General features: G+C 36.9%; 1 protein-coding gene across 3 annotated transcripts in view; it reads left to right on the top strand.

Moving 5' to 3' along the window:
• The window catches only part of Ints9 (integrator complex subunit 9), a 95,376-nt gene that overhangs the window by 17,835 nt on the left and 56,332 nt on the right, over window positions 1–21,209 (top strand). For 2 of the 3 annotated variants that reach the window (XM_023714663.1, XM_023714662.1), the window contains exon 2: window positions 11,522–11,649. In XM_023714663.1, the coding sequence (XP_023570431.1) occupies window positions 11,522–11,649 (128 nt within the window). Of the gene's footprint in view, window positions 1–11,521; window positions 11,650–18,595; window positions 18,657–21,209 lie in introns of all 3 variants that reach the window. The other variant, XM_004630701.2, reaches the window with a different exon arrangement.

Here is a 21,209-nt window from a genome sequence, read left to right as displayed (position 1 = left end):
TGATTTTCGTTTTTCTTTTTCCCTTTACTAATCAGAGTTAATTAGTAAAGAAGTTGCCCCTTCAGTTGTCTTCCAAGGTCTCTACAAAAAGCTCTGTTTTTACTGATCCTTACTTGAAAAGCTGTCTTACTTTTTCCATTGAGGCAAAATACCCAACATCCAAAGTTAAAGGAGAAAAGGTATGTTTACCTCACAATTTGTAGAGAATTCACTTCATAGTTGGCTAGCTCTAAGGCAGGATGACATGGCAGAGGGACACTGCAAAGGAGAAACAGTTCATGAAAAGCAGGAAGCAGTGAAGCAGGGGGGTAGCAAAACAGCAAAATAGTGAGGAAACAAGCAGCAAGGGCCAACAGCAGCCTTTTCTGTTCCCTATACTATACCCAGGCTACACACCCTTAGAGCAGGTAGCACTCACACCCAAGGTTAGACCTTCCCATTATCCACACCCAGAATTCTGCCAAACTAATTAGTGGACTAATTTAGTGATTACACACCCTTAATCCCAGCATCACACACTCTAGATCCAGCCACTTCTGAAAAGGCTTCACCTATTACAGGATGAAGCTGTGAGGAGACATCTAGACACAACCCATAACAGCCTTTTCTAATCACCAAAACATTATCACTAAGCTTCATTATTGTCCTTATGTAAATTCATGTGAGGAACCCCGTATGAGTTAAATGTTCAATAAGTGCTACTGTTTGTACAAACTTTTTCTTTTAATCAAAAAACTGTAAATTCGGGATAGCCAGATAGCTCGATGGATTAAAGCATCTGCTTAGGCAGAGTGCAGCTGCCAGGGTTCGATCCCCAGTGTACCATGCTGGCCCCACCCCTGGGGTGTGCTGAGTGAGCAACTGAGGCTGGGCATGGTGGTGCCCAGTAATCCCAGTGCTTGGGAGACTGACAATAGGAGAATCACTAGGAGTCTGATCTCCATAGTGAGACCCTGTAGACCCTGTACTAAATATGTAAGTTCATTTCTTCAAACGTTGAAGTCACTGATAGGGTTTTACTTTTTCTTCTTAACCACCCAGAAGTATATCCATTCACAAGTTGAAAATAACAGTTCTCCTTGCTGATATATATTGTATCTGGGCATCTTCCCCCTAATTAGAATACTTCTGTCTTCCTGGCTTAGACTTGAATTAATATTAGACTAATGAGTTTCCTTCCTTGGTGCTGATCCATTAGTCACAAGTTTTGCCATTTATTAATTATTTTACTTCTTCCTGCACTTTGTCATTCCTGCAAATTATCAACAATGTATGAATTCATAAATTCCTTCATCTTAGGGCTGGGGAGATTGCTCAGTGGAATAAGCGCTTCCCTGGCAAGCACAAGGGACTGAGTTCAATCCCTGGTTCCAAAAACAAAAAAAAAAAAAAAAAAAAAAGAAAGAAAGAAAGAAAGAAAGAAAAAGGGGGGAAAAAAATTCCTTTGTCTTTAAATTGAGAATTGAGTTGCCAATAGAAACTTCTATGGTAATGATTACTTAGTCCAAAAGTAAAAATTGTTTTTCTGATTCTTTTAAAATCTGTTTGGGGCTGGGGAGATGGCTTAGTGGAATAAGCCCTTCCCTAGCAAATGCAAGGATCTGAGTTCAATCCCTGGTTCCACAAAAAAAATAAATAAATAAAATCTGTTTAATTGGGCTGGAGAGATTGCTCAGTGGCATAAGTGCCTGCCTGGCAAGCACAAGGTCCTGAGTTTGATTCCCTAGTACAAAAAAACAAACAAACAAAAAAAAACCAAACAAACAAAAAAAATCTGTTTAATGTAATAGTCAGGCATACAGAAGTATCTAAAATAGAGTTTCAGTGTGTTCAGCTACCCTCTCCATCAAAGTGGCCACTTTGACTAGTTTGGTGTATGTCTTTTTTTTTTTTAACATACATATAAATTTTGTTATTTTAACTGAGCATGGTGACACATGCCTATAACCCCAGGACTCAGGAAGCTGATGCAGGAGGAGCCAGCCTCAGTTACAAAGTGAGCTCAAGGCCAGCCAACCTGAACTGCATAGTTGAGACCCTATCTGAAAAAGAAAAAAAAAAAAAAAATTATATAAACAGGTCACATACATAGTGAACTTTTCTCATCAACTATAATTACTTTTTGATATTTATCAAATGCTGGTGCTAGATAGCCAACAATGTTGGTTTCCAAGCCAGCTCCAACCTGTCTTCCTTCCTCACCCTTGTTCACTATCAACATTGCCACCCTTCCTGTGCTTCTGTTGAGATTTTGCTTTGTATGTTCTGCATTTACACTTGTTTGCATGGAAATGCAAAGCAAAAGATAAATGTGTAGAGCAACTTTTTAAGTGTCAGTCACTCCCTAGCCACAAAGTGGTTTTTTTCTGTGTTCAGCATTCATGCACTAGATTTTCTGCAGAAGAGGAAAAGTATCTTTCTGCTTTATCCAGCTATGTAATCTCTGTGACAGTATGACTGGCACATTTAAGAAATGAAAAATTACCAAATAAAATTGAAATATATTTATGGGACTACCTGAATGTTACAGGGGCTGGCCCAAAATCTTAGCAGAAGAAACAATCCCAAATGAGGCAGTTTGGCTAAGTAGAGATGAGTAACTCAGAATGGTATGGAATAAGTTAGGGATTCTCAACAGATTGTGCCCTACATGTCTTCTAATGAGGTAGTTACTGATGATAATGAATGTTTCGTACTTGGAGAACTAAATTCCTCATTTTTAAAATTTTTGAATTAGGTGATCTAGTTTTTCCCAGCTTATACGTTCTATAATTTCTTATATTTTCAAAAAGTCAGTTATAAAAGAACAGTGGCACAGATGTGATAAGAGAACAAAAAAAAAAAAAAAAAAAAAAAAAACTAAGAGGTTTTGGTTAATCCAGTAAATCAATTGAGTGATAAGAAATCTCTTTGTCACATAAGAAAATTTTAGGCCCAAACAATTTAGAGGTTTATTCATGCTTAATATATTATATTACTTCAGAGGCAAAGTTTCAACAAGTACTTTATGCCTAGGCGAAAAGTATTATCAGACACTATGGCCCAGAGACCAGAAATAAAAACTGATGCTGCTTTTTTTTTTAAGCCAAAAGTAAATTTCCACTTTGGAGCAGTTCAGTAAGCATATGTTTAACTTTAAGTTTATAAGTTAAACATACACTTACCATAACCCAACAGTTCCATTCATAAATATTTGCCCAAGGGAAATGAAGCCATATGCTCCTTTAAAAACCTGAATATAAGTGCTTACAGCAGCTTGATTCATAATCATCAGTAACTGGAAACAACCCAAATGTCTGTAACATTGTAATGGGTAAGCAAATTAGGGTACATCCTTACAATGAAATACTTCTAAGCAGTAGATAGGAGTAAACCCTGATACATCTAATAACCAAGATGAATCTTAAAAGTATTGTGCCAGTAGTTTGTGAGATTTCTGATTGCTAGGCATCCCTGTCATTACTTGTTATTTTTTTTAGTCAGAGTGCAGTGGTATCTTCCTGTGATTTTGATTTACCTTCCCAAAGGATTAATGTTGAGCATCATCTCATTTGCTATCCATGCCTTCTCTTTATTGTGCGCTTTGTTCAAGTGTTTTGCTCACTGCTATTGCATTGTTTCAAGAGGGACTTTTTTTTTTTTCTGTAGTCAAGTTTTCTATCAGGTAAGTATCTTAAAATACTTTCCTTCAATTTGTGGGTGATCTCTCAATTTCCTAGGAGTTTTTTGTTTTTTGTTTTTTTTAAGACAAGACCTCACCAAGGTGCTGAATTTGTCTTGATTATATGTTGAAATGGTAATATAGATATATTGAGTTAAGTAAAATATAGAATTAAATAATTTCAGCTGTTCTTTATTTTTCTTTAATCTGGCTATAAGAATTTTAAAATTATGTGTATGGTGTGCAGTGTATTTTTATTGAACAGTGTTTTTTTAGAATTTCATTATTTTAGCTCTTCTATTTAGTCCTGTGATTCATTTTTGCGTCAGAGTCTCCTTATGCAAATATTGTATTATTTTTGTAATGGAAGCTAAAAGTCTGAGGAGCATAAGTAACACCAAAATTTAAGATAATTTGTGGTTTTATTATTAGGAAAGCTGTGTTTTAAAAGTGTTAAAATATGCAAATTTACAATTTCTCAGGTATATGGAAATGACTGTCAGAATTTTGACTGATTGGATATACTCCCTTTGTCTATTCTAAGCTCTATTCTCTATAGCAGGAATTAGGTAGCACCATAGCAGGAATATGGTATTAGGGAGAACTTAGAACAAATGAGCAGAAAGCTATTACATTCATTTCAGAGATTCTGAATTTTTTTCTAACCAATCTCTCCAAATTAAATATTTTGCTCCTGGCATAGTACACTATCCTAGTGCACTATATATTCCTCATATATCAGTGGAAATACTTAGAACTTGTGGTCTAAGTACCGGTTAGGTCTGTTATTAGCTGTGTGATCTTAGCTAGCTCTTCATTATTGAGATAGTATCAAGAATATCGATTTAGAGCTGGGGAGATGGCTCAGTAGAATAAGCGCTTCCCTGGCAAGCGCAAGGATCTGAGTTCAATCCCTGATTCCACCAAAAAAAAAGAATATTGGTTTAATTTAGTTGGTTGAAAGAATGAAATTAAGAAATACAAAATTTCCAGGGCTAGGGATATAGCTCAGTGGCACAGTGCCTACCTGGCAAATGCAATGTCATGAGTTCGATTCCAGGTACCAAAAAGAACAAGAAATATAAAATTTTCAGTTCCTGTTTCTTTTTCTTTCCTTCTCTTTTCTTTTTTTGAGCCCAAGGACAGTGCTGAGCTATATCCCCAGGCCCATGTTCCCCATCCCACTTCCCCAAGCCCATGCATACCTTTCTTAACATTTTGAGACAGGGTCTCTATAAATTGCCCAGATTGGCCTGAAACTTGCAGTTCTCCTGTCTCAGCTTCTTGAGGTTAAAACCCCAGCTGGTGTTACAAGTACATGCCACCATGCCCAGCTCAGTTCCTATTCTTTCTAAGCTAAGGTCTACTTTTATTTTTAGAATTCCTTTTTCAGTGTCATAGTAGTTGCTTTCCTGTCATTGCAACAAAATATCTGACACCCACAGTGTGAAGGAGGACGCATTTAGGCTGGCAAGACAAAAATGTGGTGGAAGAACATAATGAAGGAAGGCTGTTCAACATCATGGCAGCTAGGGCTGGAGAGATGGCTCAGTGGTCTAAAGCACCTACTTGAAACAAGCTTGGCAAAGCACGGGGACCGCGGTTCGATCCCCCAGCACCACATGCCGGCCAGCCCCGCCCCCTGGTGGGCTGAGCTGGCCACACACACACACAATAAATAAATGTAATAAATAAAAATAAATAAATATTAACATCATGGCAGCTAGGAAGTAAGAGGAGAAAGAAGGAATCTGAGACAACAATATAGCCTTCCAGCTCATGCCCCCAGAAATCTACCCTTTCCAACCAACTGTACCTCTGAACACAAGACTTTTGGGTACATTTTAAATCTAAACCATAACTTTCTATATATGTGCATTTGACAATATAAAATATGGGTCTTAACAGATTCAGCATTGCTGAAAAAGCCTAAGTACCAAGCTTTCTCTTAAGATTTAAGGTAAACAGTTACCTCCGAGCCCCTGTAAAAGTCAAAAAGATAGTTAAATGCATCCATCATACAATGGCACAAAGAAAACATTGTTCCAAAAGGGAAGAAAAAGGGAATAGAAGGAATTGGACCAAAGCAAAACCAAAATTCAACAGGACAATTGTTAATTCCTGTAGTTCCATATCTGGCATGCAAGGCACAGAGTGGTAAAATGTGAGTTCCAAAGAGCTTGGGCAGTCCCCTATGGCCTTGCAGGTTGCAACCCACGTGACCTCTCTCTTGGGCTGATTTCACTCACTTCCTGTGGCTTTCCTCTGTAGATAATCCACATTTCTGGCATCTTCAAATTCTTAGAGTTTCTTGGTTCCTTCAGCTTCACTTTCATAGCTTCACTGCCCTCTTGGACACATTACTTGGTCTCTCAGATCTTCTTCTGAAATTGAGTTGGAAGCTTCCATGACCCCACAACAATTTGATTCTTAATGCCTGAAAAACCATTACCACTTGGAGGATATCAAGATTTCCCACCATTGAGAGCAGCAGCCTGTCTTTCTGTGAACCATGGCTCCAGAGACTTCTGAATGCCTGCATGGCTAAAATTGAGAAACTTCACTTGGTAGCACTGAAAAAATAGTACACCCTGAGACTCCCTTTTCCAAGCGAAGTCTTTAAAAGGAATTTTCACTTTTATATACTTTAGCCTGTAATGAGTGAAATCTGACCATTTCCACAAATGCACTTATCTTTCCTATTTTTCCCATACAAAATAATTGACTTTTTTTTTTTTTTTTTTTTTTTAGTGTTGCTGATTTCTTCACCACCCACATCTACATTTGACCCAGCTTTACACATGGTTCTTTTGGAGCCAAAATTTAAGCTTTTCAAAGTTTTTTATTCTGCCTTTTGCCCTAAGTTATCCATGTCATAGACTAAATGTTAGGCTATTACAAAATGTTCTCCTCCAGATTAGTCAACCACCCTTAATCTTATCTTTTACACATTCTCAGGACATGGTCAAAATATTGATAATTTTTCTGCTAAGAATATAACACATGGCTTCTAGTCCAACTGCAAGTGATATCTTTGTTTCCATCTGAAACCTCCTGAGCCTGGCCTTTATTATCTGTATTCCTGTCATCATTCTGATCTTTTTAGCTCCAATTACAGTCACCCATAAAGCTCTGTTTGTAGCATTTATATGTGCCTTCATTTGTCAATCTTTCCAAACTCTGCCAACAAACTAGATCCAAAGGCTTCTAAACCACATGATACAATCATAGCAATGATTCCACTTTCAGTACCAGTTTCCTGTATTAGTCACTTTCTCTTCAGTAGGACAAAATACATGACATCTGCAACTTACAGGAGACAGTATCCTAAAAGTGAATAGCTAGTGAAAGCTGTTCAACTGATGGCAGCTAAGAAGCAGGGGAGAAGGCAAGAGCTGGGGATAAGTACACACCCTTCCTAGTCATGTTGTAAGTGACCTGCCACCTCCAGCCTCCAGCCCACACTACCTATGAACATGAGACTTTGGAGGACATGTCTAGACCTAAACCAGAACAAGTATAAATACTGATAAGTATCTTTATGAATCTGTATATTTTATAAATTTTATATAATTAATGTATTAATATTCCTCTGTTCAATGATTCTTAGTATCTTTTAGGATATTATATATGAATATATATAATATTATATATATATACATTACATATATATCTCCAGAGTCTTCTTTCACAGTGATATACATCCCTAGACCTCCTCCTCCTTTTCTTATATTTATTTTTTATTTTTATTTTATTTTATTTTATTTTGAGACATCATCTCACTATCACTGAGAGTTACACAGGCAAAGCTCAAATTTGTGATCTTTCTGCATCAGAGTACTAGGATTACAGATATGTACCACTATATACAATTTGAGATTTTTTCATAGAATCATAAAACCTTGCTGAATCTTGTTAGGGCAGTGTTTTACCAAACTCTCTAGCATTGGAAAATATCAAGAAGTTTGGTGGTGGTGGTTTTTTGGTTTGGGGGAGGTGGGGTTTTTTTTGTTTTTTTTTTTTACTTTTTTGGGAGACGGTCTCACCTTGCAGTTCAGGCTGGTTTCAAATTCATTAAGTAGCCTCAAGCTTGTGATGGTGCTGCCTTGGTCTCCCAAGTTCTGGCATTCCAGGTGTGTACTCCCACACCCGGATCCATTTTTATTTTGAAATAGGGTCTCACAGAGTCGTTAAATTGTGCAACCTTGAATCAAACCTGTGATCCTCTTGCCTTAATTGGACAATAGACATGCTCTACCAGGCCCGGGTGTTATTTATTCTTGTTAGTAATAAATAGAATAGTTAGAAATGCATATTTCAAAACTAGTAAGTAGAAAACCCAATGAAAGTATCACTAGAAAAAATTACATTTCATATAGCTATGAGATTAAAAAGAAAGCCTATCCTGGAAAGCATCTGGGTCCCATGCTTTGAATATGTCAAAAGTCTGATTTGTATGTCCTGTTACATGTTCAAGCTAAAGAATCAACATAGAAATTGGTCTCAAAATGGTGACATTTGGGGTGGAAATTCCCTAGCCCGTTCTTTATAGAATTTCCATAGATGAAGTCCCACCAAGGTTCATTATCCACAATTTTAAAATAACAGTAAATAATGAAATGGACCATGAGTTAGAATCAGCAGTAACAATATTCCCAGGAACATCATACACAATCCAACAGAGATGCTAAAATTAATACATGGCTAGGCATGATGGTGGAAGACTATAATCCTAGCACCTAGGAAGCTGAGGCAGGAGGATCACTACAAATCTGAGGCCAGCCTAGGCTACCTAATGAATTCAAGGCCATCCTAAACTACCTAGCAAGACCTTACTCAAAAAATAAATAACAACTAAATAAATAAAATTAATTTGTGAAAGTGATTAAAGGAGTATCTAAAGGAACCAAGTCTCTGAATATAACAAGACAGAATACTAACAAAGAAAGGAGAATTTTTATAAGTGAAAGACATGGTCATTGAAAAGGAATTTCAAATTGTAAAAAAGGCATTTCAAATCGGGTTTAGTGGCACACACCTGTCATCCCAGCTACTCAAGAGACAGAGGCAGAGGATAGTTCGAACCCAAGAGATCAAGGCGAACCTCAATGACATAGTAAAAGGCCCTATTTCTTGAAAAGAAATAAAAGGAAAGATAAGAAAATTACATCAGTTTAATCCATAGCTTGTTAGATTTGATAACACTAAACAAAGAATTAGCAAAGTGTAAGTTGACTCTGAGGAAAATACCCGAAATGCACTGTATAGAGCTAAACACTAAATTATGAGAAGATAATTTAGTTGAGAGCATAGGAGAGTAAAAACCAGTATTACAATATTCATTTAATAGGTATTCCTGAAGTAGAAGCCACAAAGGGTAGAGAGGCGGTATTCAGACAATGGCTGACAGTTCATTTTAAACAGTGTTGAGAAAAACAAGAATCCTCGTATGTTAGAAACATAAACTAAAAATATTTTACCTAGTTCTGGAGTATACACAGATGTCTAAGATAGTAGTAAATGCCACTATAGAATGTAAATTACTCACCCAGACTTAGGTGACCTCTTTTGCCCTTCAGTGATGCTATAACAGAAGCAACTAAAATGAACGTAAGAGACTGAATTCTACTCCTGTCTCACAGATGAAGAAACTGAGTCTTTGCAAAATCACATTAATAATGAGTGACAAAGATTTAAGGTCAGGCAATCTTCTCCAAATCCTAGCTTTTTTTGGTAACTTTACCAAACTCTCTCAAAACTAAATCTGTTTATCAAATAAGTGACTTTCCTTGGTTAGGGCCATTTAATTACATGTAGATGGTTATTACTAAGGTTATAGCTGCATCATGATGAGATTATGGATGGTTTTGAATGTAATGTGTGAACAATGGAACAGATCTGATATGTTACCAACAATATTGTAAATAGGTGCAACCTCTTCGGAAAGCATTTTGGCAGCAAATTTCAAGAGCCATAAAATGCTCATATTTTTTGACCTAGTTAATGCTACTTCTGGGACTCCTCTAGAGACATCATCCAGTATGGAAAAAACCTCAGCATTAAAATTTTATATATATATATATATATATATAGAGAGAGAGAGAGAGAGAGAGAGAGAGGTAATCATTTTAACAATATATAATAACACAACTGTATAATTGTGTTATATAATAACAGTTGTGTTATTACACTGGTAGAAGTAACCTAGATGTTGAACAGTAAGGCAATGACTGAATTAAAAAATAATGGAACTTTAACTTAGCTAAAAATGTGATATGTGATATAACATAGAGAAAAACAGTCATGAGTTTTAAAAGCAGAACACAAAATTATGTGTGTACAAAATTTATTATAAAAATGAAAAGAAATATAAAAATAAGTGCAATGCTGTGATTATAGCTTTCCTATTTCCACTAGTGTTTTAAGTTTTTCATAATATAGACTAACTTCTAGTTTTAAAATTGAAGTCACATGATGAAATTTTGTGCATTAACCATGTAACCCCTACTAGATGGTAGACTGCCTATTGAGAGGAAGCAGCATATTAGACTTAGTGCAGTGTTGGAGGCTGCCAGGCAGTCTCTGGGTACCTCTTTTATGGGTTATATGAATCAGGCAGTCACTATACCTGTGTACCTTTTGAGACCATGAGTTACAAATTTTGATTTGTTAAAATAATAATTCGCCTACATTAACTTTGAAGAAAGAAGTTTGCAAAATACCCACAGGTTCTTGGCTCTTGACATCATTATAGAACACATGGTTTAAAAGAAATTATCAATTTTTGTAATGTCCTCTGGAGAAATGTAGGAAATCCATCCCATGCACAGAAAGAACCAACAGAGCAACAAATGTCTGAAAAGACTTGGCTAAGCAGTGGAGCTAGATGATTCTGTAGCAGTACTCTGTCTTATCCTGTCCTACTTACATAAAAAAGAAACAGTGGACCAGGTGAGGGATTGAGAACATTAATCATTCTATTTTCTGGGCTTTGCAGTTTAAGGGAGTCATCTACAGAATGACTTACAAGTATGTGTGATGGGGTGCAGGGGGTGGGAGGGTGTTAGTCTTTTTTTCCAGAGTAGGAGTAGAATTTCTAAAGATGAGGTTGTGCCTCACAAAAAATTTTCACTGTAGCTTGTTTGTCACACCCAGTACATTGAAGAGGACATAAGAAATGTTTCAGGACAATTCATTTTTTTACATCAACATTCTCCTTTTTACCCCCTTGGAAATTGTGTCTTTGGACTTCTAAGACCTACTAACACAAATAGACTCCTGATTGGTTGGCAATAAGATATCCCAGTTTCATGCTTAGTGTGTGCACATTAAGGAACTCACTCATCCCTTTGAGCCATTTCACCTGACAAGGCTGAGCCATAAACCTTCACTTGGGCTATTGGTTAACTTTTGAAGCATTTCCTCTTTGCGGAAAGTCACTTCACTTATTTACAGAAGAGAGACCAAACCTAGCACAAAATTTGAGGTTTCAGCTTAGAACTTCATGGACTGCCACAGATTTAGGCAGTGACAGTATTACATGCTGCTGAAATAGTAGGAGTTTGAAATTGTCGTGTAAAAGCAGAGTAGATAGCCAAGCCTTGAAGCTTTCTACTTTGAACAACTGTGGCCCTCTAAAATTAGCATATAACTTGATGTCCTACAAAAATCCAGGTTCTCTGAGGCTTCTGAATATTTTGTACTGCTAAGGGAAGTAGCACCCAAGGAAGTTCCATAGAAAGTTAGCTGAATTTACATGCTGTTCTTAGGAGAAAAGATCATCAGTTTTACATAGTTCAATTTATTTCTTGAGTATTTTGTGTAATTGATTACTGATAAAGGTGATTTAATATTTTTCAGTATTGCCTGTCAGGGCACCCAACCTTACCATGCAATATCCTCAAGTTCAAATCAACCACCATTATGCTAGACTGTGGACTGGACATGACTTCTACCCTCAATTTCCTTCCTTTGCCACTTGTTCAAAGGTAAGTATCCTGAATCAAATGAGATTTAATTTGCTGAAAATGGTGTCCATTAATACAAAAATTATCAATGCTTATGGTTGTCCTATAAGTTTGCTTTGTCCCTTAAAAATGTTCTTTATCAAAATAATTTTCTTTGGGTATGTTGGTAGAAAGTGTTCTATTGATTTATTGATTGATCTTTATTCTAACTTCTAAGCTTCTATAAAATGTTTCTGCAACTACTTAGTGCAGCTGAGGTCATGTATATTTTATCTGTCTTGGTAGTTCATTAGAACTAATAAATGGCCAGCTGATGAGCCCAAGAATTGAATTTTAGGATCACTTAACTATCTTAGCAAGGACTTGCCATTGTAGAATCTGACATTTCTTTTCAGTAGGTATCTAGCATTTTCATATTTGTCAAATTTTGAGCTCACAGAACCATAGATGTAGCCCAAATTCATATATTGAAGTCTAGATAAATTGCCTTGGACCTACAGTCAGCACTGTTAATGTTCAAGATTTTGTTTTAGGAAATTGATTTCCCAGCTTGTTCCTACTTAGAAGCAGGAGTTTATAAGAACAGGGGCTAAGTTTTAGAAATAAGTATACTCACAGGAACAAAAACCACATAAAGTGAGGAAATGGAGGGAAGAACTATCTAAAGCAAATTGAAGAGCTTAAAAGCCTAGCAAGCTGAGTAAACCAGTCATTCCTGAAGACATCTGAGTGCATTGATTATTCACAGTGATAACCCCATGAACCATCCAGAAGAATTATAATCAAGCATTGATTTTTCTGAGCTATAGGATACAATAAGGTGGTATGGTGATAAGGTCAGAGATAATTTCAGATTACATTTTATGCAGAGCTGACGGGATTCAATTATGATCACACCCAGCACTTAGAAATACATTTACCTGGGGCTGGTGAGATGGCTCAGTGGTCTAGAGCACCTACTTAGAACAAGCTTAGCAAAGCACAGGGACCACAGTTCAATCCCCCAGCACCACATGCCAGCCAGCCCCGCCCCCTGGTGGGCTGAGCTGGACACACTCACACACACACATAAATAAATAAATAAATAAATAATTATTTTAAAAAAAAAAGAAATACATTTACCATCCATGGGTATTAGTCAGCATGGAGGTAAGCAGTGCTGTTTAACATGACCAGCAGATTATTACATATTAAAATAACCTAACAGTATTTTCTGTTTCCCCTCAAAGAGCAGTTTGCTTATTCATTTGGTGTTGATTAATAATCTATCCTTTGCTGGACAAGGGATACTAATATTAATAAGATGCTTTCTTGCCTTCATAAAACTTGTCTTTCAGGGGAGAAAGACAATATACAGCTGAAGATTTAACTGTCCTTGTGATAGTTACTTTAAAAAATAAAATAGAAGATAATATGGGGGGCCTGGCCCTAGCTCAGTTCTTTGAGTGGCTGCTTCCACAAAGCTGTCAGCCTCAGGTTGTTGTAGTTCGATCCTAACAACCCTCCAGCCAGCCAAAAGTGCCCTGAAGACATTCGAGGAGCAAAAAAAAAAAAAAAAAAGATAATATGAGCATTTCCAGAGAGGACCCCGTCTGCTCTGTGGGGTCATGAATTTTCTGAGTGATCAGAAAGTGGAATTGAGTGCTAAAAATGTGGTTCAGGGATAGAGCACTTACCTAGCATGTGCTAGGCCTTAGGTTCAGTCCCTGACACTGCAGAGAAAAAAGAGAAAACTCGAATTGTTCAGAGCATCCCTGCTGCATACTTTCCTTTTACTGGCATTCTTTCATTCCTCTGTTCTCACAATCCTGACTCAGCAGAGTATCTACTTCTGCTGTCACCTCTCTCATAGTTCTTTTGCTCTCAGAGGGAAGTTATACTAGGGGTATGGTTGACAGTTTGTGTAGTTCCTTAGAAAATGTCTTCTTGAGCTCAGGCCAGAAACCATAGAGACGTATTTGTTCAAAATAGTTTCCTCTGTCCCTTCCTCCTCCTTCCTCCTACTTTGTCTCCATTGCACTTGTCATTACACTATACATAATATTTAATCTATTGTCCTTCTCTGTGAAAGTTATTTCCTAAGGGTATATAGGGATTTTATTTGTCCTCCACTGTATTCCCAGAACCTAGGACAGTTCTTGTTGTGTATTAAATATTTGCTGTATGAATGAGTGGCTTTATCCTCCTTGGATCCCAGCTGTCCTTTCATTAATATAATTCATCAATTATATGATTCAATTATTTATCTTTCCACTGTGACACATTCTTTTCTATTTAATTGTGGTCAGTCACATATAGCCTTTTTTTTTTTTTTTTTTGGTAGTAGGAATTAAACACAGGGCCTTCTCATCTAGCTGCATCACCAGCCATTGTTTTTATTTTTCATGTTGAGACAGGATCTCACTAAGTTGCCTAAATTGCGCAGGGTAACCTTAAATTTATGATCCTCCCGCCTCAGCCTCCCAGAGTACTGGAATTATAGGTGTGCACCACACAGCCTGGCTTTATTTAATTTTTTTTTTTTTTTTTTTGCGGAACCGGGGATTGAACTCAGGCCCTTGTGCTTGCCAGTGAAGTGCTTATTCTACTGAGCCATCTCCCTGGCCCCCTTTATTTAAAATTGAAGACAAAATTTTAACCTCTTCAACTGTGTTTTTCCCTTCAATAACCTTTACTCTGCCCACACCACTCCACTGCAGCAGCTTTCACTAAGGTCACAAATGACTTGACATCCAGCAGCACTGGCCTCCACACCAATGTGTCCCTGGCTCCCATTTCATTTTTCTGACTTCCTTTTCTGTGTTTTGGAGACTCCTCTTCCTCAAAACTGGCCATCATGTGCTATATTGGGATTCTTCATTGTTCAGAGCTTAGCTTTCGTAGTCTCTACCAGGGAAGTTTAACAAGTCCTCAGGGCTTCAGTGACCCATCCAAACAATAACTTAGCAGTGTGTCTTTAGATAACTTCCTTTCACTCCTTGGCTCTGAGTTTCTCTCCTTGGATGTGCCTTTGCTTGGTAGTACTTCCACAGTCAACATGTCCCGAAGTAAATTCATGATGAGATTTACTCTAGCAAAGAACATACTCTCTCAGAGTTGGTTTTTCCCCCAAGTTCTCCATTTGAGTGAGTGGTATTCTGTTATGAAATTTGAAAACCAGGAGTTAGCTTAGATGCACACCTCTTTCTCACTCCCCAAATCGAGTCTCTTATTAAGTTTTATCATGTTTACTTTCTGAATAGTTCAAGAACCCAGATACATCACTTCAGTGTTCCTGCAGTAATGGTAGCTTTTAATACAGGCTACTGAAGCCTCCTAACCAGATTTTTCAAGTTTGACCTTGCCTGTGTGGATCCAGAGTCATCTTTTCATGTAGCTTTGTATTTGGAAATCTTAATAGATTTTCAGGAAATTGGCAAACATAGTACAAACAGCTCCTAATTACTCTTGCAATTGCTGGCATTTTAACACATGCATCACCATTTTATATATCCACCTGTTATTGCTGACCCATTTGAGAGTAAGATGCACACGTGGTGCTCCTTGACCCTTAAATATTTGAATATGTATTTCCTAAGAGCAAAGACATTCTCTTATCTATGATACACTAATCAAAATCCAGAAACTTAATTGTTGTATACCAATATTGTATGATTTCTTCATATTTCCAGTTTTAACAATTTGTATTTCACTATGAAGCAGAGTTGTATATCATTTTTAGGCCAGAGTGCCTATTTTTCAATTGTTATGAATTCTTTTTTTTTTTTTTTTTCTGAACCGGGGATTGAACTCAGATCCTTGCATTTGCCAGTCAAGCACTTATCCTACTGAGCCATCTCCCCGGCCCCTTCACTATGAAGCAGAAAAGAAAAAAATTCCTGGCCCAGGATCACATTTTAGATCACATACTACATTTAGTTTTCATGTTTTTAGGCTCCTTTAATTTGAAAGAGTTTCTCAGTCTTTTTTATGGCTTTGACATTTTTAGGAATACAAGCAAATTATCTTACATATTTTTAAGTTGGACTATATGTCTTCATAAGTGGATTGAGGTTAGTTTCAGTAGAAATCTAATCTTACCTCTCATTTGTTTAAAATCTCTCAGTGGCAAAAAAAAACAAAACAAAACAAAACAAAAATCTCTCAGTGGTTTTTCATTGCTCTTAGAAACACCAAACTTATCTTGATATATTGCAGTGATGCCGGCTACTATGGTGTCATCGTTTTGCTCTATCTCTTGCTCTTTATTCCTTCTAGAATTTCAAAGAAATCTTGTCTGTTGCCTAGAGCCAGCATATACGTTGTTCCATCAGCCTGAAAGGGTCTTCTCTTCCTCTTTCATCCTGTCTTCCTCAGTTTGCTTAGCAGGAGCTCACTTCTTAAAGCTTTTAAGATAGCAATTCCTGTTAAAGAACAATATGGAGGAGATGCCAATCTAGTTGGATGAGGGATTGGAAGAGTTTCTGGTACTCTTCCTGAAGTTTTATTTGAATAACCTTCACTGAAAGGTGGCCCCGCCAAAGATTGATGAAATGACAGGAGGAAATCACTGGGCCTGGCAGTGTCTCCTTTCTCTGTGCCCCTGTTTCCTGACAATAAAGATGGTTCCTTTATTGTCACCTCAGCACTTTGTTCATAGTAACTAGTTTTTGTAACAAATGTAGTCATACCTCTTCCATTATTTTTTTTACTATAAATTTAATGTATTTCAGACTAGAAAATTATTAAAGTGAAAAGTGTAAAGCACGCCAACACTTGGGAGACTGAGGCAAAAGGATCACTGTAAGTTCAGAGCCAGCCTGGGCTGCAAAGTGAGTTAGTTCAAGGGCAGCCTGAACTGCATAGTGAGACCCTGTCTCAAAAAGACAAACAAGCAAAAACATTATACGTTCAAACTACATTTTAATATTTTTATAGGCAGAGATTACTTAGAGGGCCTTGGGTTAATTATTTAGGCACAGTTTACCTATTTTTTCAAAATAAGCAATTACTAGAAAAATCTTACATACATGTTCCAAAATTCACAGACATGATACTCAGTTTTGAATTTTTGAAGCATTTCAGATTTCAGATCAAGGATACCCAACCAGTAAGGTGTATGCAAATATAAAATCCAGATCAGTGAACTGAAACATTTCTGGTGCCAAGCATTTCAGTAAGTAATCTGTGGTATCCCTGTGCAGTCATGCTTTTCTTTGACCATTTAATCCCATTGACTGGCAATGTCCCCACCCCCAAATAACTATGGGGGCTTAGTAGAAGAAGGACTTGTTGCAGAATATTTGTTGAGTGTTCAGACTGTAACCTCTGAATATTTTGCTTTTTAAAAAATTAGTTTCTGATAAGCAACATACTGTTTCTAATCATTTGTTGAAGACATCTAATGCATCTGTCACCTGATTCATGTGTTCTGGTGAGGAGGAGACAATGCATGTCCTTTAGTTCAGTTCTCTTTGTAAAGGGAATAAATATTTACAATCTTGTTTTAGAGAGTTAGCATGCAGGCATGAGAATGGTATTCACATCATCTCATCATTACACTGTTATTAGATTGTCTGCTTTTTAAGTTTGATCTGATAACAAATATATTTTTCAGGAAGTAAGACATTTACAAGTAAAGGCATCTGTGACTTTGAAACAGGATGAGAATAGAATATTTTGATGAGAAGTTAGAGCAGAGAACTGAGTTTTTTTTTAAGTTCAGGTATAATTTGTGCAAACCAATTTTGATTCTTTCAGTAGTGCTTTTCATTCTCAAGTATGAAATTCAAAATTCTCATTTTTGGATTAATAAAGCAAAACAAAAATATTAAATGAATTTAGTTAAAGGATATATAGAAATTTGTTGTATGTACATTCTTGGAACTTTTCTGTAAGTTTAGCATTATCAAAATTGAAAGTTTCTCTGAAAAGTCATTGGTTTTTTTTGAAACTAGAAATATATATATGTTATTATTCAGATTTTTCTGAGTAAAATCTCTGCAAAGAGGTTGACAGATATCTTTACACTTGTATTTCTCATTGGTTACAAAGTTATAATCAATAAGGTATTCAAGAGAAAGAAGAAAGTACAGATATTTTGTTTCTGGTAATGCAATAGAATTTTTAGTCTCATGCCCTTATTTCACCTTTTTCTTTTACTTCACAGACATTAACTTTGAGAAGAGCAGAAGTTGTACTGCTATTCCACTTGTATTCCCGATTGGCTTTTTCTTTACTCATTGATCGTTTTTTTCATTTGACCTATAAATTGTTTTTTCTCCTAAACTGTTGGCATGTTCAGCTTCCAGTATAATCCTTCTCATCACAAATTATAAACAGTTAAGTCCCGAGATCACTACAAGTGAAGGATTTTTTAATTCAGGGTTTTTAATCTCACCTTGTAGAAACTGTTCACCTGGAGAGACTGTCATTTTGTAGCACTTGTGAAAACTAGCTTCATTTCCCGTAATTGGAGACTGGAGTCTCAGGTGATGAGTGAGTGATGCACTTGTCAGTGTCGACTCCACAATGCAGTTTGAGGAGCTCAGGTGTCCATATTCAGCAGTAAAGTGCCCTTATCAGAGAGCACTGAGCCCAAGTCTGCCTCCTCGCCTGCATATAGCTCTGCCCTCTGCTTGGGCACATTGTCAAACACAGCTAACGGTGGTGTACTCATTGGAAGACTTTAAAATACCTTATGTCTTAATGTGTCTTTTTTTCTTTATTATTCTGCATAGCATTCTAATTTTCTTAATTTTGTTCAAAACTATTTGACCTTTGAATATTCTGTTGCCACATAATTACTAAGTTCAAAACAACATAGCTCTTTTTTTTTTTTTTTTTTTTTTTTTTTTTTAGGGTTATTTTGGGTAAGCATCACTGCCAGTAATATCAAACTGTTTTCAACTTTATGGAGACAGTACAGTCACCATGAAATCACTGAGGATTATAATCTATTTAGGACAATTTAATTTTTGTTTTGCAGTCCCAGGCTGTGTAATCTTCCTGGCTGGTCCCTGAAGGATGGAAATGCTTTCTTAGACAAGGTAATGTCCAAGATGAAAAGTGGAAGCCTGACTACACCCAGTGGAAACCATTTTGTCCTACGAGAGCCACCCTGTAGAAATGTGACTTGGGCGCTCATGGGTTTTTGTTTTTGTTTTTTTTTTAATGTATATTCACATGGTTGGCAGCAAGCCAATAACACTCATGTTAGAGCATTCAGGTTTTGATAATTATTGTTTTTGAGTACCTTTTTAGGGAATCTCATTGTTCAGTTTGAGATCAAATTTATGCATGTGTAGAAATCTAGATGCTTCTGTTATAAATACTTTATATTAAAAATTGTTATTTCTAAAATTATAGATAGTAGGCCTGCCTGATAGCTCAGTGGACTAAAGCACCTGGTTAGGCAGAGCACAGTGTCTGGGTTCCACGGGCCCTTCCTCCGGGGCATGCTGAGAGCGCAGTTGAGACTGGGTGTGGTGGCGCGCACCTGTAATCCCAGCACTTTGGAAGCTGAAAACAGGAGAATCAGTATGAGTCCAATGTGTGTAGTGAGACCCTGCAGACCCTGTACTAAATATAGAAAAAGAAATTTAAAAAATAAAATTATAGATAGTTTCAAAGGTGATACTATTTTTAATACTTTTTAAAGAGCTCAGTCAACTTATTAAATGAGACCAAAGCTCTAAAAATATCAAAATGGTAATCTAGTCAGTTTTTAATAAAAAAAAATCAGAAGTATAGGAAGGTTAAATACTATAAAGCTTCTGCGTGCCACTTCTTGGCCCTCTAAATCATTCTTCCTCTCCAGTTTCACAGTTGGAAAATTGAATGAGTTTAAAGATTCTTAACTTGATTCATCTGAATAATACATTTCCTTCTTGTAAGAGATATTGTTAAGGAGGTGCTTTTTTTCAGAATTAATTCTTGTAACTGAACCCCAACATCTAATATAAGCCAAATGCATAATTGGAAACCAGATTGCTCTCATAGCTAACTATAAAATTATGTGACATTCAGGAAACTGCACCTGATTTCAGCCTGTGTCTCCTGCTGGCTATAAATCATTGTTCCCTGAGAAAGGCTCCGAAGCATCCCATTACCAGTGCATTGTGAGGGAAATGACTTGCATGTGTATGTGGGAGTGGTGAATAAAGTACAGTGACATTGTGAGTGTTTGGAATGGCAAATATGCTTCTGCAGGCCAGGAAGGATGAGTGCCTCAGAGGAGACTCTATCATGTCATACCCTGATCCACAGCAATATGGGAGCAAGATTACATAGCCAGTCGGAAGCCAGACGGAGCTTTAAAATTTCCCATAATTTGTCTTTAATCCTTTTTAGCTGCATCCTAAGGGAGTTGGGCGTTTTTTCTCATTAAACATAATTGCTCATTTGTTTTTAGATGCCAAGTGTTGTATATTATAATTAAGAATTGTTTTCAGTGGGCATGGTTGTGCACACCTATAGTTCCAGCACTTAACTCGGGAAACTGAGGCAGAAGGATAATCATGAGTTTGATTTCAGCCTGGGAGGATAGTGAATTCAAGGTCAGCCTAGAGAACATGGTGAAACACTGTCTGGGGAAAAGAAAACATATACACAATTTTCAGTGTCTCTCCAACTCAGCCTTCTCACTAAACAGTACTCAGATAAGGAGGAATCCAGGTGTACAGTGTATAACAGGCAGAAATATTCTATCAAGGCTCTTAACTTGGGACTTGTAAAATCTGAAAAGATAATAATGTTATTAATGCCCTATTTTCAGATGCAGAATGAGAGGAAAATAATCATTTGAACTATATAAATTTAGATACATGTATATATGAATATATGGAAATACATATTGAGTGAACAATGAAAATATGATAGAACCAAATTATAACAATACTTTCCCTTTCTGGAAAAAGCCATGGATACTGTGGATCTAATTCTGACTGATTTTGTTATAAAATCATAGGTGGTTTTAACCTGGATGATACAAAAGATCTACCCTAGACTGTTTTCATGGCCTTCTGGGGGCATTGTAGCAGACCCTGTTGGTGGCCGCCCGTTTCTGTCTGGCCCTTCCAGTTTTGTGTACTCTGGCATAATTCAAGATGCTGATGTCTATGTAGCTTTACCTGAGAATTTTTTCTGACACTGCACAGTTTGCCAGGGTTAGTAAATAAATATTCCAGTTTTCCAATTGAAAACTCTGTGGTGTACATTCTGTACCATTCTCATAGTATCCCCATGAGGGTAAAATCCAGTTGCCCAAAATGAAACATAGCTTGGTGACATCCATTATCAACCATCTTCTTTTTTGTGTATCCCTTACTCACTTGCATAGGAAGAACTAGAAAAATAGTATCTCCCTTGTGAATGTCTTGCTCTCAAACCTTTTTTGTCAACGTCAGCCTTGGGGAGAATCCAAACTAAAACAGGTTCATTTAATATAAGTTGTGGGTCATGTACCTCGGTAGTGTCCCAAATTTTCTGATCAAGAAGATTAGGGGCCAAAGAGGAAAGTGATCGATGACATAGAGTGGGCCTAAGGAGAGTCACATGGGGAGAAGACACTCTCTCAGGCTTTCACAGAGAGCACATTGGCC

The sequence above is a fragment of the Octodon degus genome, unplaced genomic scaffold, assembly GCF_000260255.1.
Source record: "Octodon degus isolate 3935 unplaced genomic scaffold, OctDeg1.0 scaffold00036, whole genome shotgun sequence".
Taxonomy (NCBI): Eukaryota; Metazoa; Chordata; class Mammalia; order Rodentia; family Octodontidae; genus Octodon; species Octodon degus.
The sequence above is the reverse complement of the archived record's forward strand: the minus strand, read 5'-3'. Positions and strand labels throughout refer to the sequence as shown.